General features: G+C 36.6%; 1 protein-coding gene across 2 annotated transcripts in view; it reads left to right on the top strand.

Moving 5' to 3' along the window:
- The first annotated feature begins 9,126 nt into the window (after nt 1-9,126).
- The window catches only part of glp2r (glucagon-like peptide 2 receptor), a 12,112-nt gene continuing 2,509 nt past the window's right edge, over nt 9,127-18,729 (top strand). The window contains exons 1-10 of one of the 2 annotated variants that reach the window (XM_079852005.1): nt 9,127-9,264; nt 12,050-12,146; nt 12,226-12,330; nt 12,818-12,939; nt 13,016-13,122; nt 14,166-14,322; nt 14,849-14,990; nt 15,295-15,355; nt 16,193-16,259; nt 16,727-16,815. In XM_079852005.1, the coding sequence (XP_079708131.1) occupies nt 9,208-9,264; nt 12,050-12,146; nt 12,226-12,330; nt 12,818-12,939; nt 13,016-13,122; nt 14,166-14,322; nt 14,849-14,990; nt 15,295-15,355; nt 16,193-16,259; nt 16,727-16,815 (1,004 nt within the window). In that variant the 5' untranslated portion in view covers nt 9,127-9,207. Of the gene's footprint in view, nt 9,265-12,049; nt 12,147-12,225; nt 12,331-12,817; nt 12,940-13,015; nt 13,123-14,165; nt 14,323-14,830; nt 14,991-15,294; nt 15,356-16,192; nt 16,260-16,726; nt 16,816-18,729 lie in introns of both variants that reach the window. The other variant, XM_079852004.1, reaches the window with a different exon arrangement.

Genomic DNA, 18,729 nt, shown 5'->3' with positions numbered 1-18,729 from the left:
GACCGAACTGACTGCTCTAGGACCCTCCTCGTAGGGGCCGGGCATCCCAGGACCACTACGTTTCCGGGTGGACCCTGAGATATCTGCTCGCCGGAGACCCCTGCGCCCTGAAGCACACAGGGTTGGCATAACGGTCCCCTGAGGGCACCGTATAATGAGGTGTTGACCGCTCTGCTTCTCATTGGCCTGCGCCCTCCGACATCAGGACCTTTTTCCCTCAGCCTTCTTGGAAATAATGACGGTCCTCTAGGGATGGTAAGATTCACCGATTCGCATCGGTGCATCGGCACAAAAGCTAACGATGCGATGCATCGATTTAAATAAGTGTGCATCGGATAAGTTGGCATTTGTATCGCGATGCCTCGTTTCTAACATATTTGCATCGGTAAAAAACGATTTATTCATTTATATTTATTAGTAGATGCGCTATACTCCTACTATTTAGAAAGTGATCAATCATTTGTGACCAATATTTTATTATGTAACTGCTGCGTCCACAACGAACGTGAATAGAGCGTCTGGAGCTAGTGGTTTCCATGTTAAAAAGACGCGTTGACGCGCGTCTGGTGGTCTTGCGGCGCGATGGACGCGATTTCCCCTCATTCGCGTCTCATCACCATCACTCAACTGTTGCTCAAGCGCGTTCTCTCATCACCACTGCTGCAGCTGCTACGTGAATATGACGCATCACAACACTACGGAGTGCGAGGCGTGTCATGAGAGTCACCTACAACCTTAAAGTAGGATATTTGCATTTGAATACAGTTATGAACGTTTATTTTTTTATTATTGTTTGTTAAAACAGCATATTCTTTCAGCTGAAAAAAAACATTTTTTTTTTTGTGAAAACCAAATCTTTTGTTTGTGAAAGAACCATTAAAAGTCAGGCACTTAAGCTACTTTATGATATGCTGTATGTCTGATATTTATTTTAAAATAAATAAAAGTTAACTATCTATAATTGCATAGCATCATATTACATTGAATCGCATCGCACTGAATCGCATCGAAATCGTATCGCACCGCATCGTAATAGTAGTGAATCGTATCGCATCGCATCGGTAGCTGCTTATATGTATCTTTAATGTATCGTATCGTTGGCTATGCATCGAGATGCGTATCGTATCGGCCTTATTATGGAGATGCCCATCCCTACGGTCCTCAGATCCGTCTTACCCATCGAAGGCTGCGGTTGAGAGCGCTTTCCGTGTCCTCAATCTTTTTGTGGGGGAGCATGGGAAGCAACGCTCTGTTTCTGTGTGGCAGGGTGTGACTGTTTGGGACTGCTCCCGCTCAGCAGCGGCGGAGACGTGTGTGCGGCGGAGGAGGAGTTTCTGGAATACAGCCGCCTGTTTAGCTGACTCCTGAAACCTCTCGACAACCGAATTCCCTGTGTTGCTGAAGAGCCCAGACAGGGATAGAGGTGCATCCATTAAGAAGTTTTTATCTTTTTCTTTGATATTACTGAGATTGAGCCAGAGATGTCTCTCAGTGGCCACCAGGGCTGCCATAGAACGGCCGACAGTTTTAGCCGTCTCCAGTTCACAAACCGCGTTCGGGCCAATACCCCGGTCCTCATCAAGGTCTCCTAACAATTCAGCCTGGTAGGCCTGCAGCAGTGACATGGTGTGGAGGCATACTGTAGCCTGACCAGTGGCTGAATAAGCCTAACCCACCAAAGCTGATGTTGTTCTGACTGGCTTGGTGGTAGGGGTGTAACGATACATCGATATAACGTCTAACGATACGATGCATCGATTCCACACTTAAAATATCGATATACACCTTTATTTTGACACTCTCCACATTCTCACGTAACATCCTTCCGCCAAAGCGCACATTTTCGTTTACTCACCAACCATACTGTCTGCCGGTGTGTAACGTTAATCTCCTCATCTGAAAAAGACGCCTGACAAGACTGACTAAACCCTAAACAAGTTTTTTTCACAAAAGTCGGTATTGTCCGCTGTCAAGGCATCACGAGTTCATGTTTTACAGCACTCGCACCCTTGTTGGTGAACACAACACGATAAGTCCGTTTTAGCGACTCAGCGCGCAGTATTCAGGTCAGATGTCACTTTGAAAAGACGCGCTGGCTTAGAGGAGTTTCGTCAAAGCTGACTAAAAGTGATCGAGGATGGATAATTTCAATGAACTCGTGATATCTTCTAAAGGGCGTAAAAGGAAAATAAAACCTGAAACATTTTCACAGAACCTTACTAAAGCAGCTCGTTTAGTGGTGAGGGAAAAGCTCTCTGTACTGCGTGTACGTTATCACAACAACAAAGTTTGTCAGGCGTCTATGTCAGCTGAGGAGATTAACGTTATGAAGATTAACCGAGTGTTGTATTATTTATCATAGAAATTACTTGGTTTTGTTTGACTCAGAAAAATGAAATGTGAATGTATCTGCTCTGCTAAAAAAAAAAAACTTTTAACATATTAAAGCATACTTTCAATTAACTTTAATTTTGTAATTTACCTGTATTTTTTAAGTTATTATTATTATTAATCAAAACAACCCAGCTGCAGTTTGATTGATATTACTTGGATGCACAATAATAATAAAAAACATGATTTATGAAAATGAACAAGAACGGAGTACTTGCAAATGACCACTTCTGTTATAAATGTCCCAATTGGGAGAGGGTGTGCAATTTTCAAAGAGTTTAATTAAACGTTCATGTTATATATTTTGATTGCATTTGTGAGTTAATAAAAACGTAACTGGTTGTGTGAACATAATATCTAAATATCGATTAATCGATCGATATAGCCTCGAATCGAATCGTATCGTGGAATTTTTTGAAGTATCGGAAAATATCGTATCGCTGGCTAAGAGAATCGATATCGTATCGTATCGTGATGAACTGTCCGATTTACACCCCTACTTGGTGGGTAATACCGGGGCCTTGGGAGAGATGGGAGAGACCGGGGAGAGATGACTTGCAAGCGTCTCATCTACCTTTGACATCTCCCCATAACCATGCTCTTTGTAGTTTGTGATAGATGAATAGTGAGATGTTTGTGGACTATAAACCACATTTGAAACTGGTTTATCCCACAATCTCGACACCTCGGTGTGGAGATCAGGGAAAACCGGAAGGCCCTGGTGTTGAGGTTGTGAACAAGAGGGCAGGAAGCGTTCGTCTAGTTTGCTTCTAGAACGAACGTCCTGCTTATCTGCTGGCCAATCGATGCTTAATCTTTCAACCGCTCTTGTTACAATACAACACCAAAATAGACAAAAACAGTTTCACACAGAGTGGTTGTGAAGACACAGAAGCTAGCGCTGATTTGTTTGGGCAGGCTTCTCACGCAGAGCATTCCCTTAGTGTCAATCAATGCAGCGCGAGTTCCCTTGAAAGGGAACCTTTCTTTTTAAGAGTGTGGAAAGATTCCATGGATGTTAAAGGTTCTTCATGGAACCACAGATGCCAATTAAGAACCTTTATTTTTAATAGTGTAAAGAAATGAGCAATTCAAGCCATTTTCTGACTTGACTTGACTTGACATCATTAGTGTGGTATTATAAACACACACGGATAACAGTTTGAACTCCTACTTACAGTGTATAACGCTGCCAACATGCTTCTTCTCTCGGCTCACCTGGAGCTGGAAGTGAAAAAAGGTTGAAGTCAAAACACACGCACACCGCATTTTAATGACTTTGCGGGCCAAACAATTTATGCATCTATCATGCAACCTGTTTACATTTCCCAGATACCACCTGTCCAGAGAACCAAACACACTTTAACCCATTTACAGCTGGCCGTAAACAGCTTGAAACAGATTCCCCCCAACAGAGTCCTGTGTTTACCAAGCCTTAAGGGTGATAAAGCTGAAACCTCAACCATGAATATTTTACTCAAGGCACAAAAACTTCTTTTAAAAAAGCAATGCATCACAGAGCCAACAATATTGGTAACACACTATGCCAGGATTATTAGACAACTAGATTAGGAAAGTCTGTAAAACTGTGGTAAGAAATGTTTCCGTTTACACGTGATGTTCTTCCTCGAAAGAGTTGAAAAACTGCACGACTGTTTCTTTATGCAAGCGTCAGCAGAGCTTCACAAACATGGCTTTCTCTTAACAGCAGGAAATCTCCTCTCAGCCTCTCTAAATTCTCAAAGTTCCTGAGGTTTCTTTATATCCAGTTTGAGGCAATCGAGCAGTCCGAGTGCTTTCCTTCTTTAATTGTTCTTGCACAACCTTTGAAGAGTTTTAGATCGTTATCTTGATGAACGCCAGATCATTAGCTGAAGAACAGATGGTTGTGCTCACCATGAGCTTCTGCTGATCAGAAACTATTACTGTGATTTGATCAAAATAAAGGATGCTGATCAGCATCGGTCTAAGGGTATTTTCATAGTGATTCCACAGGAGATTCCCAGAAGAACCTTTCAGTGAGAAGTTCTTAAAAGAATAATTTTTTCTTAGTGTTATGAACATTTTAATAATGTGAAAAAAACCTTTAGAGCGATCGATTCTGTGGATGTTAAAGATTCTTTATGGAACCCTTGATGCCAATAAAGAGCCTTTATTTTTAAAAGTGTGGAACGTTTCCATCGGACAAAAGGTTCTTTAGAATATTAAAATGTTATTTTTAAAGTCCCCCTGTTAGTCAATAATTGTATCCCTTAAAACTCACCATATTTGAAACTCAATGACATATTTAAAATTTAATCATTCCTTAAAATATCTTGAATGTAACTCGACACCCGTATATGCGGTTCTATGAATATGCAAATGAGCCCCGCCTCCACTCACTCACTCAGCTCAGAGATCCACTGGTTGACGATCACACGTTGATCTGATTGGTTACAAGGTAGTTTGTGACGTCAGAAACACCAGCGATTTCAAAGCGTGTTTTTGAGACTGTCTTTGGTTCACTGCAGTTTTAAGGAGGAAATACTCAGCAATGCTGTCGACTTATGAACTTACACATGCTTTGACTTAAAGCAGATTAAAAACACCACATAGACACATAAACAACATTAAAAGCTGGGGGACTCTTCAGAACTGTTCATTAGATAAATGATTATTTCGTGGAATTGCTATATTCATTTTTGGAAGCATTATTATATTATATAATAATAATAATTAAATATCGAGAAAGATTGTCAAAAAGAGTGTCCGCAAATATGGTACTAGAAAGATTGCCTCATTCAATTTAAGGATGGAAATATTTAGACATTTTTATTTCAATAAAAGTACAATTTACAGAATAAACAGTTCGGTTTCAGTATCAGTAGTAAATTAATATGAACAGAGCTGAGACTTTATACAGAAAATTAAGTGATTATTATTATCATCCATCAATGATATGTCTTCTTCAAACAATGGCTTCATATATTTTATGTTACCTCTTAATAGCCTATATTGTGAAATATTATTTTGATAAATTGGACTATAAACCTTTTTCAACGAGTCTCCGGTGTAGTTCTGCACACTACGACCTGCAAAATTAAGTTTAGTGCCAGAACTTTACTATTTACGGTTCAGTGTTTAGTGTGAATAATAAACCCAGCGAACAGGGAACGTTCTTTCAAGGTTCCCTCAAAAACGTTCTTCCAGCAACATTAATAGAACGTTCGTTCAAAATGATCTCTTAAATAATGTTCTCAAAACGTTTGATTATGGCGAGTTTGATGGTAAACATTTTAGTTGACATTATTTGTCTAACTTGAATAAAAAAAAAAAACTTACCCACCTAACAAACATATTTTGTGTTGATATGTTGAAAAATAAGTTATGAAAACGTTATTTAAACATCCAATGTTTTAAAATGTTTAATATCATTCTTGGTTATGGGAACATTATGGGAACATTCCATTTTATCATTCTTCAAACATTATGGGATGTTACTTTAGAATCTTCTCTGAACGTTCTGAAACATTTAAAAGACGTCCAACTGAAACACAAGAAAAAACGTTCCGTGAACGATGTATAAATAATGTTTCTGTGCTGATGCTTTGAGAATATTATTAAAAACCAGATAACTTTGAACGAACGTTCTATTAATGTTACCGAAGAACATTTGTTCATAACTTTGAGAGAACCTTGCCAGAACGTTCCCTGTTATCTGGGATATTAGTGGTATTTAATGTGCCAGTGTTTGTGTGGATGTTGGTGTTAATGCAGTCATTTATCTCAGTGATGTTGTGTAGAAGAGCATGAAGACACACACACTCACACACACTCGTGTGTGCAGAGCTGCTCATGATGGGGAATAAAAGCGCCTGGAAAACATCCAAACACGAGAGATTTATGAGGGAGCGTCGAGCTGTTATACGTGCTTCTCCTCAGGCTTTCACAGTCTGTATGTTGTGTCCAGTATCTTCTATATTTTGTGGACGTGGAAGAATTGATGAAATTAAATGATTCATGCTCCACTGAGCTATAGTTACTAAATATTTAAAAAAAAATCTTGTTTGTAATCTTTAAGATTTCTTATGATTTTGAAAGAGTCTCTTCTGCTCACATTTATAAAATACAGATTTTTTTTTACAAATATTATTCCAATGTAAATCATCTGTTTTCTATGTGAATATATAGTAAAGTGTAATTTATTCCTGTGATCAAAGCTGAATGTTCAGCATCATTACTCCAGTCTTCAGTGTCACATGATCCTTCACAAATGATTGTGGAAACTGTGATTCACTTCCATTCAGAAGTTTGGGTTCAGTGAGATACATATATATATTTTTTTTTTAAATAAAGAAATTAATATTCATTAAGGACGCATTATATTGATCAAAAGTAAATACATTTATAATGTTACAAAAGATTCTATTTCAAATAAATGCTGTTCTTTTCAACTTTCTATTCATCAAAGAATCCTGAAAAAACAACATGAAGGTTTTCAACACTGATAATAATCATAAATGTGTTTCTTGAGCATCAGATCATCATATTAGAGTGATTTCTGAAGGATCATGTGACACTGAAGACTGGAGTAATGATGCTGAACATTCAGCTTTGATCACAGGAATAAATTACACTTTACTAGATATTCACATAGAAAACATAACTTGTAATATATATATTAATATATTCACTTTATGTTTGATGGAATAAATGCAGTCTTGCTGAGCAGGAGAGACTTTTTTTACATATTCCAGTCTTTCAACAGCAGTGTGTGTGTGTGTGTGTGTGTGTCATTGATCGGGTCTGATGTTCTGTGTGTTTATAATCTGTTGTCTTGTATATGTGTGTGTCGTCTTGACCCTGCGAGAGAGATCATGAGAACTCACTTCAGTGTCAGACCGTCAGACTGCACGAGTTTCATGTTTACATCTCCAGAACACGCATTATCAACTCTTTCCTTCACCAGCTCAGAGTCTGCTGACTGAACCGATCCTTACGCTTCAAGATGCCACATTCACAGAGATCATCATTTAACAGCTGATAAATCTGCACGATCCTCATCTTCTTCTCAGATTAGACGAGCCGTACGTGTAAGTAGTTCATCTTTAATTATGCGTAAGAAATGCATTCTTAAAGAGATTTAGAGATTTGATGCTGGTATTCTAATATCTGCGTATAGTGTGCATGTAAAGTTTGATCTCTCTTAAGAACATCTGAACGCATGAGTGGAAGATGTGAATGTTGTTTATCTCAGCTTTTTCACGCCAGTCAATTAACTTCCATTTTGTTAATGCATCATAATTGAGTTCCTGAATGCAGAAGATGAACTCCTCTTCTTATAGTGTTAAAAGCGTGTAATTGCACATGATGGCAGGTCTAATGAGTGATTAGCTGAACGAGTGAGACACGCTGCAGAAGGCCTCGCTTCTATTATGACTGCTGTTATTTATTCATTTTATTTGACAAATGGCTGGCACATAACGTTAGACGACGAGGCCACGGGGTTTTACATGAGGAGTGCCTCATAATATTGATTTATTGTGATAGGAGCAAATTAGCCCTTTGTTTTTGGCTCTTCCCATTAACAAAACGTGTTCGGCTGCTATTACTGTTTTTATGACACTAATAAATGTGCGACTTTTATTAGATGACGGGAAGCTTAGACTTGCTGCATTTTCCATTTTCTTGTTTTTTTAGTTGTGTCTAGTTCTATCTGTGTATTTTCTTTGTGTTTTCTATTGTGTAAAGTGCCTTAAAGCTGCTATATAAAATAAAGTTATTGCAAGAATCTTTCTTCAATTTATGGGAAATCTGTCATTTCATCTAGACTGAATTTGCAACCTTGTTGCCCATAGCCATGATGTTTTAATTTAGATTTTGTTATTTAATAATCATATTTTAGTATCAGGTCAAAATTCAAATATCATTAAAAAAAATAGAATAGGAAACAAAACAGCTTATTTAATATTAGTTTTATCCCTTGAACATTTTCTGAAGATTAAGCTCAGATTAAATAATAAATAAATTATATGTGTAATTCATAAATAATTTTATATAATAACTAATAATAAAGTAAAGCTGACGTCCTTTCCCGGCCCTATTTTTGCCCTATACCTGTTAGCTTTTATTTATTTATTTGTATTATTGTTGTTATATATCCATTTTTTTCTTTTTTTTCTGGTATTTTTATATTTTGAATTTGACTCTTAGATAAAAATAGAAGCTTTTAGAAGTTCCATCACTTTATGGACCGTTTTAATTAATAGTCAAGTCAAGTCAGCTTTATTTCTACAGCGCTTTTTACAATACAGACTCTATCAGAGCAGCTTTACTGAGAGAACAGGAAAATAATGCAGCAAAGTGTGTTTCTAGAAGAAAACTGCGTCATCGTCCAGCTTAAGTAAGGCAGATCAATAATATTGTTGAATATTAAATGTCCCAAATAGAAAAGAAAAGATTTGACCCATTAAATATGAAAGAATTATTGAATCATTTCAGACATTTCTCCTCATATCGATCCTTAGAAGTCGAGAAGTTCCTAGCGGTTTTATATAGTTCTGAGGATCAGATTGTAAACTCTTGATGAAAACTTAAGTTGATCATGGAGAGTGTTGGAGATTGGATGCGTTTGGGAAACTCTCCCTGTTTGCCTCTTCCTCACAGGAGCGGATGGTGATTGGCTGAGGAGAGCCAGAAGAGCATCGGCTCTGGAGTGAAAGAGCACAGACTCTCTCAGTTTATCCGGGATCCCAGTTCTCCGATCTCTTCCGCACGGGAAGGCCAGGAATTATGAGTGTCATGAAGGTTGGATTGTGGGCATGTGAATATTGAGCCATGCTGATGGAGTTTGTGCTGCGTTCTTCTCTCACGGCGCTTCTCTACACGACTCAGGTGAGCTCATGATCTCTGAAGAACAGCTTCACTAACACACACACACACACACACACACACACACACACACACACACACACACACACACACTTCAGCTGCTGAGTCTCTGAAGAACAGCTTCACACACACACACACACACACACACACACACACACACACACACACACACACACACACACTTCAGCTGCTGAGTCTCTGAAGAACAGCTTCACACACACACACACACACACACACACTTCAGCTGCCGAGTCTCTGAATCTCTGAAGAACAGAACTCAAAACACTGAAAACAAGCATGAAACAGAGATGACGGTACATTATTAAGTTATTGAATCTTTATGGGATAATTTATGGGAAATGTATCATTTCATTTAGACTGAATTTGCAACCTTGTTGCCCTTTCTGTAACACTCTACAATAATGTTCATTAGTTAACATTAGTTAATGCATTAACTAACATGAACTAACAATACACTTGTTCCAGTATTTATTAATATTTATTAATGTTAGTTAATAATAATCCAGCTGTTCATTGTTTGTTCATGTTAGTTCACAGTGCATTAACTAATGTTCACAAATACAACCTTTGATTTTAATAACGTATTAGTAAATGTTGAAATTAATATTAACTAAGATTAATAAATGCTGTAGAAGTATAGTTCATTATTAGTTCATGTTCACTAAGGTTGTAAACTAATGATAACTAATGAACCTTAATGTAAAGTGTTTTCTAATGTAATATGTAATTATTTCTATGTAATTATTAGTGAAATTTACCAGCGGTTTCTGAGTGAAAGTTGTTTGAAAGTTAATCCTACACCGTTTTATTTCAGTGTAGTAGTTAGATGTTTTAAAAAGTAGCTTGAAGTCGATAAAATATTAGTATTTAATAGATAAAATAATAGTATTAGTAATTTTGTATAGGAAAAACTTTACTATAAAGTACTATGTTTCTGTTTTTATATTTTAAAATGTTGAATAAAAATTAAACATGTTTATTTCATCATGTTACATGTTATTTCTTTGCAAGTATTGTCTAGTAAAAATAGTTTTTCTAGTAAAAACTCAACATTTTATTGTTAAAAAAGTAACTTGAAGAAGATCACATAATAGTAATATTATATATAATAGTAGGGCCTATATTATAATAGTAGTTCATAATAAAAAAAGTAGAAGTTCATTAAAAATAATCTTGTTAATAATAATAAAAATAGAAGAATTCAGTGATTCTATCATTTTAATGTTCGTTTTTAACATGAACAGTTGTTTTATTAACTGAGATTAATAAATACTGTAACAAATGTATTGCTCATTGTTAGTTCACATCAGTTCGTGCGTAAAGAGCTCGTTGTGAATGACTAACAGATATCATCAGAACTCCTCGTATATATTTCCACATACTCTGAAAGTTTAGCAGACAGACATGAATCTCCTGAGATCACGAACATCGGCAGACGAGATGATCCGAGTTTGATTTGTGTAGAAGTCTGAGCTCGAGCGTTCACGATGTTCAGATGAAAGGGTGAAAGAGCCTGAGAAAGGTGGACAGATCTTCACACACTCTCAGGAACAATCCCACATGACGCTTTACACATTTATCTGCTCAGGTTTGAAACGTGCGACTCTAATCTGTGTAGAGTGCTGTCGGTAAAACTGAGCTTTTGTTTCAAAGACGTTTATAGCAAACGATGAGACACAGAAGAGGCGTACTGGAAAGACATGAATGTGCATGTTAGTCACTTTCACAACTGTGTCAAATGTCCTCATATTCGCTGTCCAGTTTTGTGCAATCTTCAGTGGAATTACAGTAGACGGTCATAGGTCTCTCCGTCTGCTCATGATATTTCTAACATGGAGGTGAAAGTTCTGAGTAAACGTTGAATATGCCGAATCAGAGAGCATCGCGTTTCATATTATAACCCAGAAGTGAAATGTTGAATTTTTTGTCCTATAAATGCTTTATATTAGAAGAACATGCGCTGTCAGATCAGGATGATGGTGTTCATATATAATACTGGGTTACTCTTTATTTCAATGCTCTACTTTAGACATTACACTGACTTTAAGTTACTTTGCAATGTCAACTAACTAGAAAACGAATAGATTAGGGTTAGGGTCCGCGTTATAGAAGAAGCTGACATGAAGTTGCAAAGCTAGTCAGTAGAGTGTCCAAATAAACTGTATTTAAGCAGACAATCTACTAAGACTCTAGTTGCAAAGGTACTTATAGTCTGAAGTTGACCAATAGTTAGTGGGTAATCTAGTATAGCGCATTTACAGATTGCAATACTGTCTCTTTACCCACATAGAAATGAATATTAGTAGCATGAATCTACAATATAAGTTGTGTTAATATAGTGAAATCACTTACAGGGTTTTATTGCTTCTAGTCCTATATGTGTAAGTTGTACTGAAACATTGCAGAGGAATCTTATTGTATATTAAACACAGTTTCTGATGCATTTTCTCACTCTAAACTGGTATTCAGGAGTTGGCATTGTAAACTGGGAAGAATGCAAATATTTATCTGTTCATTGAAGATGTTTAACATCACCTCCAGTCACAACCTCACTCCGCTCTCTGGAAACATGAATTGTGTCCTGATAAAAACTCTCAGTCTTCTAAAGACGTAATGTTGCTGAGTAAAGTCATAAACAACACTGACCCTTTCCATGCGGAGAGCATTTATAAACACTGCCATCTTGTGTTCGTCAGCTCTCATTATGACAGGAGTCGATCCACACATTAACAGCGAGTAAACCTCATGTTTTATGTTGTTTGTGGAGGTCATGGGCTCCATGTTGGACGATCTGATCTATAAACGTGGGGAATATCAGGAGAACTGCACACGATTCCTGAAAGCCACTTTGCCCACTGGAACTGGTGAGTGAAGCTGCCGGAAAGAGATGTCATACTTTAATATATGTTTGCTATGCAAGTCACTGTACGAATCACTCCATAGGAATTTTCTGCAATGGAACATTTGACGTTTTTGCCTGTTGGCCACATTCATCTCCCGGGATCGTGTCCGTTCCCTGTCCTCCTTATTTACCGTGGATCAGAGAAGGTCTCATGTTTTATTCTTATTTTACTCTTTTTAGTTCTTAATTACATTTACAAAGTTAAAGGGTTAAATAATTTCACAGCCTAATATATTATATATATATATATATATTAGGGCCGTGCAGCGATTAATTGCATTTAAAATAACACATGCATGTATATATTTAAGAAATGTTTTTTTATTTATATACATAAAATATTTATATAAATTATATATATACAGTATATACATGCATGTGTGTGTATTTATATATACAAAATAATAATACACAGTACACACACATATATTATGTTAACAAACTTTTATTTTGGATGCAATTAATTGTTGCACAGCCCTAATATATATATATATATATATATATATATATATATATATATATATATATATATATATATATATATATATATGCTTGTCAAAATTTTGGAATAACTATGTTTTCTTATAAAAAAAAACACTAAAATCTTCATAAGTGTATGCTGGTCATTTTCAGGTGCTACTGGAAATGTGTTCAAGGAATGCACGGTCAACGGCACCTGGAAAACTGAGGAGAACTCCAGCAGCATCTGGAGAAATCAGTCCGAGTGTGAAAACCATTCTTTTTTCAAGTCTGAGGTGAATATTGCTTCCAGACATTAAAGTATGGTCTCCATCATGGCTTCATTTTTACACTGGCGTCCTGCACACACAGGAGGAAGAGGTATTTCGGCAGTCTGTGTTGAGAGTCTTGTCCATTGTAGGATACTCGCTGTCTTTTTCTTCTCTTTGCTTGGCTGTTCTGATCATGAGTCTTCTGAGGTGAGTTCTGCAGGGCTCAGTGTTGGGTCCCTTTTTGTTTCATATAGTGAGAATGTTTAAAGTGCCCCTGTGATGCTATTGTAAATGTTCCTAATGTTGTTTTAGAGTCTCCTGTAACAGGTTTACATTCAAGCTCACAAACACAGATCTCCTCATAATCTCCACTGCACATCAGCTCTTTCCTCTCAGTGTCTGAAACGCTTCCATCGGAGATCCAGTCTCTCTAAGCTCCGCCTCTCTGAGAGCTGCTCTGCTCTGATTGGTCAGACAGCAGGCGCTCATTATCATATCTGAATCTCAGCTCTTGATCACAGTGATATGAACAGTAACGATGGCGTGGGTTTCACCGTATCAATCTCAGAAAACAGCGTCTTCTCGACACGAACAACACGAACCAAACTCTTCCAGTCTCAGATACACTACAGTGTTTGAGGGCGGAGCTAAGAGACGCTGCTCAGCCAATCAAGACCAGAGGCTGGAATTATGCAAATTAGTTACAAATACATAGGTGAGACTGCAATTACTGACGACTCGTTTCAGCTCAGAATCACTTCTTTCTTTTGGGAGACAAAAACTCCATTTATCCTTTGATTTTGAAACATTGCAGAGCTTTTACATTCACAAACAGCTTTATTACACACTACATAAAAGGTCAAATCCCCAAAAAAGCATAATATGGGCACTTTAAGATAGTTTGCAAACTTGTTTCCGTCTAATAACACTTTAACAACAATCTCACTGTTAAAAGATCATGTTTTATGGTCATGCAAATGATGACAAACCATTGTCTAATTTGGACTGTAGGCATTCTCTGATGAGTCGCTCCTGTTCACTGTATTTACATGTAACCAATGTTCTTTGTCGCTGTACATGCATGATTAGATTTATCTTTGTGCATGCATTTCCAAGCTACAGCGATCAAATTCATTCATTTCTGTCCTGTCCGGTCATTTATCCAGAGCCCAGAGCCGGCTCCAGATATCTGATACTAATTTAATTTGTCCCTAACCAAGCAATAAACTATTTTTACCTGTTGTTTTCAGGAAGCTTCACTGTACGAGGAACTACATCCACATGAATCTCTTTGTATCGTTCATATTTAGAGCGACAGCGGTAATTACCAAAGAGGTTATATTACAAGTCACGTATACCAACCTTCCCAGGGATGAACTGGGATGGAACAGCTACACCAAATCTGCGGTACAGAAACCTTCATTTGTGTTCGTTTTCACTTCTGTGGAATCATATCATCTGAAGTCTTGTTTCCAGTCCAAATATCAAACATTTCTTAAATCAAGATGCATTTACTAAAGTAGTCAAATGACATCAAATATTAAGTCTTGTTTACTGGGGAAAGTGAGTTTTTGCTTAAAACAAGCTAAATTATCTGCCAATGGGGTAAAAAAAAAACTCATTTCTGTTTGAATTAAGATTATTTTTCTTACCACATCGGCAGATAATTTAGCTTTTTTTAAGCAAAAACTCACTTAATTTTAATGAATTCCCACCGAAAAAAGGACATAATATCTTATGGCATTTTATGCATTTAGTAAATGCATCTTGATTACAGAATCTTTAGATATTTGGACTGAAAACCAGACAAAAATCCTCATTTTTTGCAGTGGCACGTCTTACTGTTTGCTATTCTGTAGCATTGTTATTGTGTAGATGCACCAAAGATGCAGTAATATAAATGTCAACCCTCCAGATTTCTTTCCTCTGCAAGGCCTCAAAGGTGTCGCTGGAATATTTTGTGGGATGTAATTACTTCTGGCTTCTAGTGGAGGCGATATTCCTGCACACGCTTCTGTTCACTGCGGTGTTGACCCGGAAAAGACTCCTGAAGAAATACATGATCATCGGATGGGGTGCGGCCTAACCTATAACACACAACAAGCATTTGTCCTTTTCATGTCCTTGTTACACATTTAAAAATGACTTTACTTGAAGCATTTATGTACAATGCATTATAAAGCTATTCATAATGTAAGTTATAATGCATATCTTTTCATAAATAATTGTAAACAAAGTTAATATGCTTTAAAAGGGTGCATTACAAGGCATAATTAATGCATTAGAAATACTTTTATAATGCATCATATACAAAGGCTTTAAGTAAAGTGTCACCATGACTTTATTAACTCTCCAACTTTATTCATCAAACTCACTCAGGAACTCCATTATTGTTCGTGATTCCCTGGACCGTAGCCAAAACTCTGTATGAAAATAAAAGGTACGTGTCTTTCTTGCTTGCCAGTTTAAAAGAAGGTTTTGCACGTAATCCAGAAAATATTTGTGTGAGAAGGTATTATATAGTTATATAGTATTATATAGGTATTATATAGTAGAATAAAAACATTTTTAGGAACGATACACTGAAAGAAAAAATTGATGTACGATTTACTTTGAAGCAGAAATTCCTACATTTCACAAATAATTACAAAAATATGCAGTTTTAAACTGTGAAATTGATTGATTTCAATGATTTAATAAAAAGACTGAAATTGTACCCCAATTATGTTCATTTGCAACTTGAAAAAAGTGTGTATATTAAGCTAAATGTTATTTATATTATTATATCATGACTTTAAATTTCTTCACCACAGTTAAAATAAATTCGGTAACACTTTACTATAAAGTTTCATTTGTTAACATTGCTTCATGTTTATTAATGTATTAGTAACTGTTGAAATCAACATTATCAGAAGTATTTGTTAGCATTAGTTAATGCACTGTGAGCTAACATGAACATTGAACAACTATATTTTTACTAACATTATCAGAGAATAATAAATGCTTTAAAAAACTGTTCATGTTATCAAACTAATGCATTTACTAATGTTAACAAATGGAAACTCTTTGTAAAGTGTTACCATACATTATTATGCTTATCTATTATAATTCTAAACTGTTTTAATATATTTGATCACCTTTGTATTTCTTTTGATTATTTTAATCCCTTCTATGTAAAGCCCTTTGAATTATGAAGTGTGCTGTATAAATAACTATTAATGGTATATAAGGCTATATATGCATAATATAATGCATTGCATGTGTTCTTTTTCTAAAGCTGTTGGTTGAATAACATCAGATGGATCTGGTGGATAATCAGAGGCCCAATAACACTATCCGTGATCGTGAGTAAGATGCCTTATGAATTTCATTACGAATGTCTTGTTTTCCTCAGGCAACTGTTTTCCTTTAGTGACGCATGTTCAACATGACAACTGGTTTACATCCGCTCTTCTGTCACGGCGTAACTCAGATTTCACTGGTGATCCTCGTGCCGTCGCGTCTCATGCCGGTCACGAGCCGTAAAAGATGACAGTCACAGTGTATTAAAGTGTGTTTGAACCCTCTGCCCTTTACTTTTTAGAGGCGGACCAGCAATTCAGAAACACAATGAAAATGTGCATCGATATAATCAAATCAAAACCTCATTAACACTCAATCCTGCTAAAAAACAAATCATGCAAAAGTCAAATGCTGATATAATCATGAACTTTTCTGTTGCTTTTACATCTATTTATTCAGACAGCATGGCTCATTTAGTAAATGTTGGAGATCATGTAATAAAACCCTTGGGAATAATCTTGTCTTTCAGGTCATTTTTTGCATTTTCCTGAAAATCATCCGACTCTTGCTGTCCAAGTTAAAGGCCGACCAGCTGAAGTTCACGGATTACCGTGACAGGTTAGTCGCCGCTCGTCTAAAACGGCTCGTGTGTATAAACACTAGGATATATGCACGATATATCGCCACCATATCAGTATCAGCCCATACGTTCACTTTTAATGTTATCATCATCGGCTCAGTATCAAAAAGATAATTTGGCCGATATATTACAGTTTTTCTCGATTGCTTAAACACATTTCTTGAAACTATGCCTCGTATTCTCAAAACTATAAACACAAATCCATAACGTCTCACCCAATTCCCCAAACATCCTATTTTCAGGTCAAAATGAAGCTCTACACTCAAAACCATTCACTCTTGCTGAAAAACCAAACTTTGACCTCAGACTGGACACACAAGCCCTCAAAATCACACACACTACAACATAGTCTAACACACTGGTGCAATAAATTCAAAACAACATTTCCAAAACTGGCCAGTTATGTTGCTTGTGGTTCCCCCCCTCACAAACCTTTTCACATGATGAACACAAAAGACACAACCAGTGGATACATTGGCACATTTTTATTCATACACAGAAAACACACACACAAATATTTTTTTTTTCCCTGTTTTAGGCTACTCTTTTTTTTTTTTTTTTTTTACTCTCTCCTCTAATTTTTTTTTTATATTTACTTACAGTAAGATGTGTGTGACCAACATATGACAGTAAAAGAGCACACACAAACCATATTCTAATATGGAATTCGAATTGTATTGGAATGGTAAAGAGTGTTGGGACATAACAGGAGGGTCTCCACTCAAGGATACAATATGATGGACACGTCTAAGAATGTTCCACATATGGTTGAAATACCATAATTTACCTAGAAAGATAACATTCTGGGAGTCAAGACTATAAAGGAGAAAGGATGCCCTCCCTTCACTGTCACACTCTGTGTCACTCTGTGTGACTGTACGACTGCTGGCCTTTTCTTGCAAGAAAATAAACCTCATCAAAGACTATTGGAAATGTTTGTCTCTTATTCAGTAATTTTGTTTGCCACCACACCTCCCTGAAGGCTCTCAAGGCGACGGTAAAGCGACTCAAATTTGGCCTTACTCGTAGCCCAGCCTCCCTCATAGTCATACCATTGATAAAGACATGGGCAACTAGAGTGGCTTGAATTTCATCTGAGACTGCTTGTCTGCTTGTCCTTGCCCTTCCTCCTCCTCATTCTTATCCCTCTTCCTTCATGTCTTTCTGGATCCATTGTTCCAAAACGCAATAAACTGATTTGGGCCCTTTTATATATCTATTGAAGGTTCTGATTGATGTGTGTTAAATTTTGACTCTTAGTGTTTCCACCTGGGTAATTGTGTGCTAACTGAGCTGAAGCTGTGCTGATTGAGTGAACAATATTGAATGCTAGTGCTTTCTATATGACAACATGGTCTAAGCAATGAGAAATGAAGGGATTTGTGTGTAGAGTTTTGCAGTGACAGTTCAACAAATCTGACTCATGTGTCAAAACAGGGAATAGTGTTTATAGTTTAGTGAAATGGGTGTGCTTTTTGATAAATGGCATTATGGTTTTGAAATTTTAGTTCAAAAGCCTGGTTATAGTGTTTAAGCAATCGAGAAAAACTGTAAATCTGATAAATAGTGTTTTATCTCCTTCAGCTGAGACGCTTCAGATGCCACTGTTCAACATGATGGGTTTGAACTGCTTGAAATATGATTGAATCACTTCAAAACGTGCAACATGTGCAGCGCAAGTCTGTCATATCGGCTACATAACATTATCATGAGAACATTATTATAATTGTGTGATTGGGACATGATGAGACTTTTGTTTTTGTAATCAGGCTCTCAAAAATTATATAAAAATTTGGATTTAGATTTATCGGCCAATATATCGGTTATCGGCTTTCAGATATGTAGTATCAGCCAAAAATGTTCATATCGTGCATCCATAATGAAGACTCACA

The sequence above is a fragment of the Squalius cephalus genome (assembly GCF_949319135.1).
Source record: "Squalius cephalus genome assembly, chromosome: 19".
NCBI lineage: Eukaryota > Metazoa > Chordata > Actinopteri > Cypriniformes > Leuciscidae > Squalius > Squalius cephalus.
This window is presented reverse-complemented; position numbering and strand designations above follow the sequence as displayed.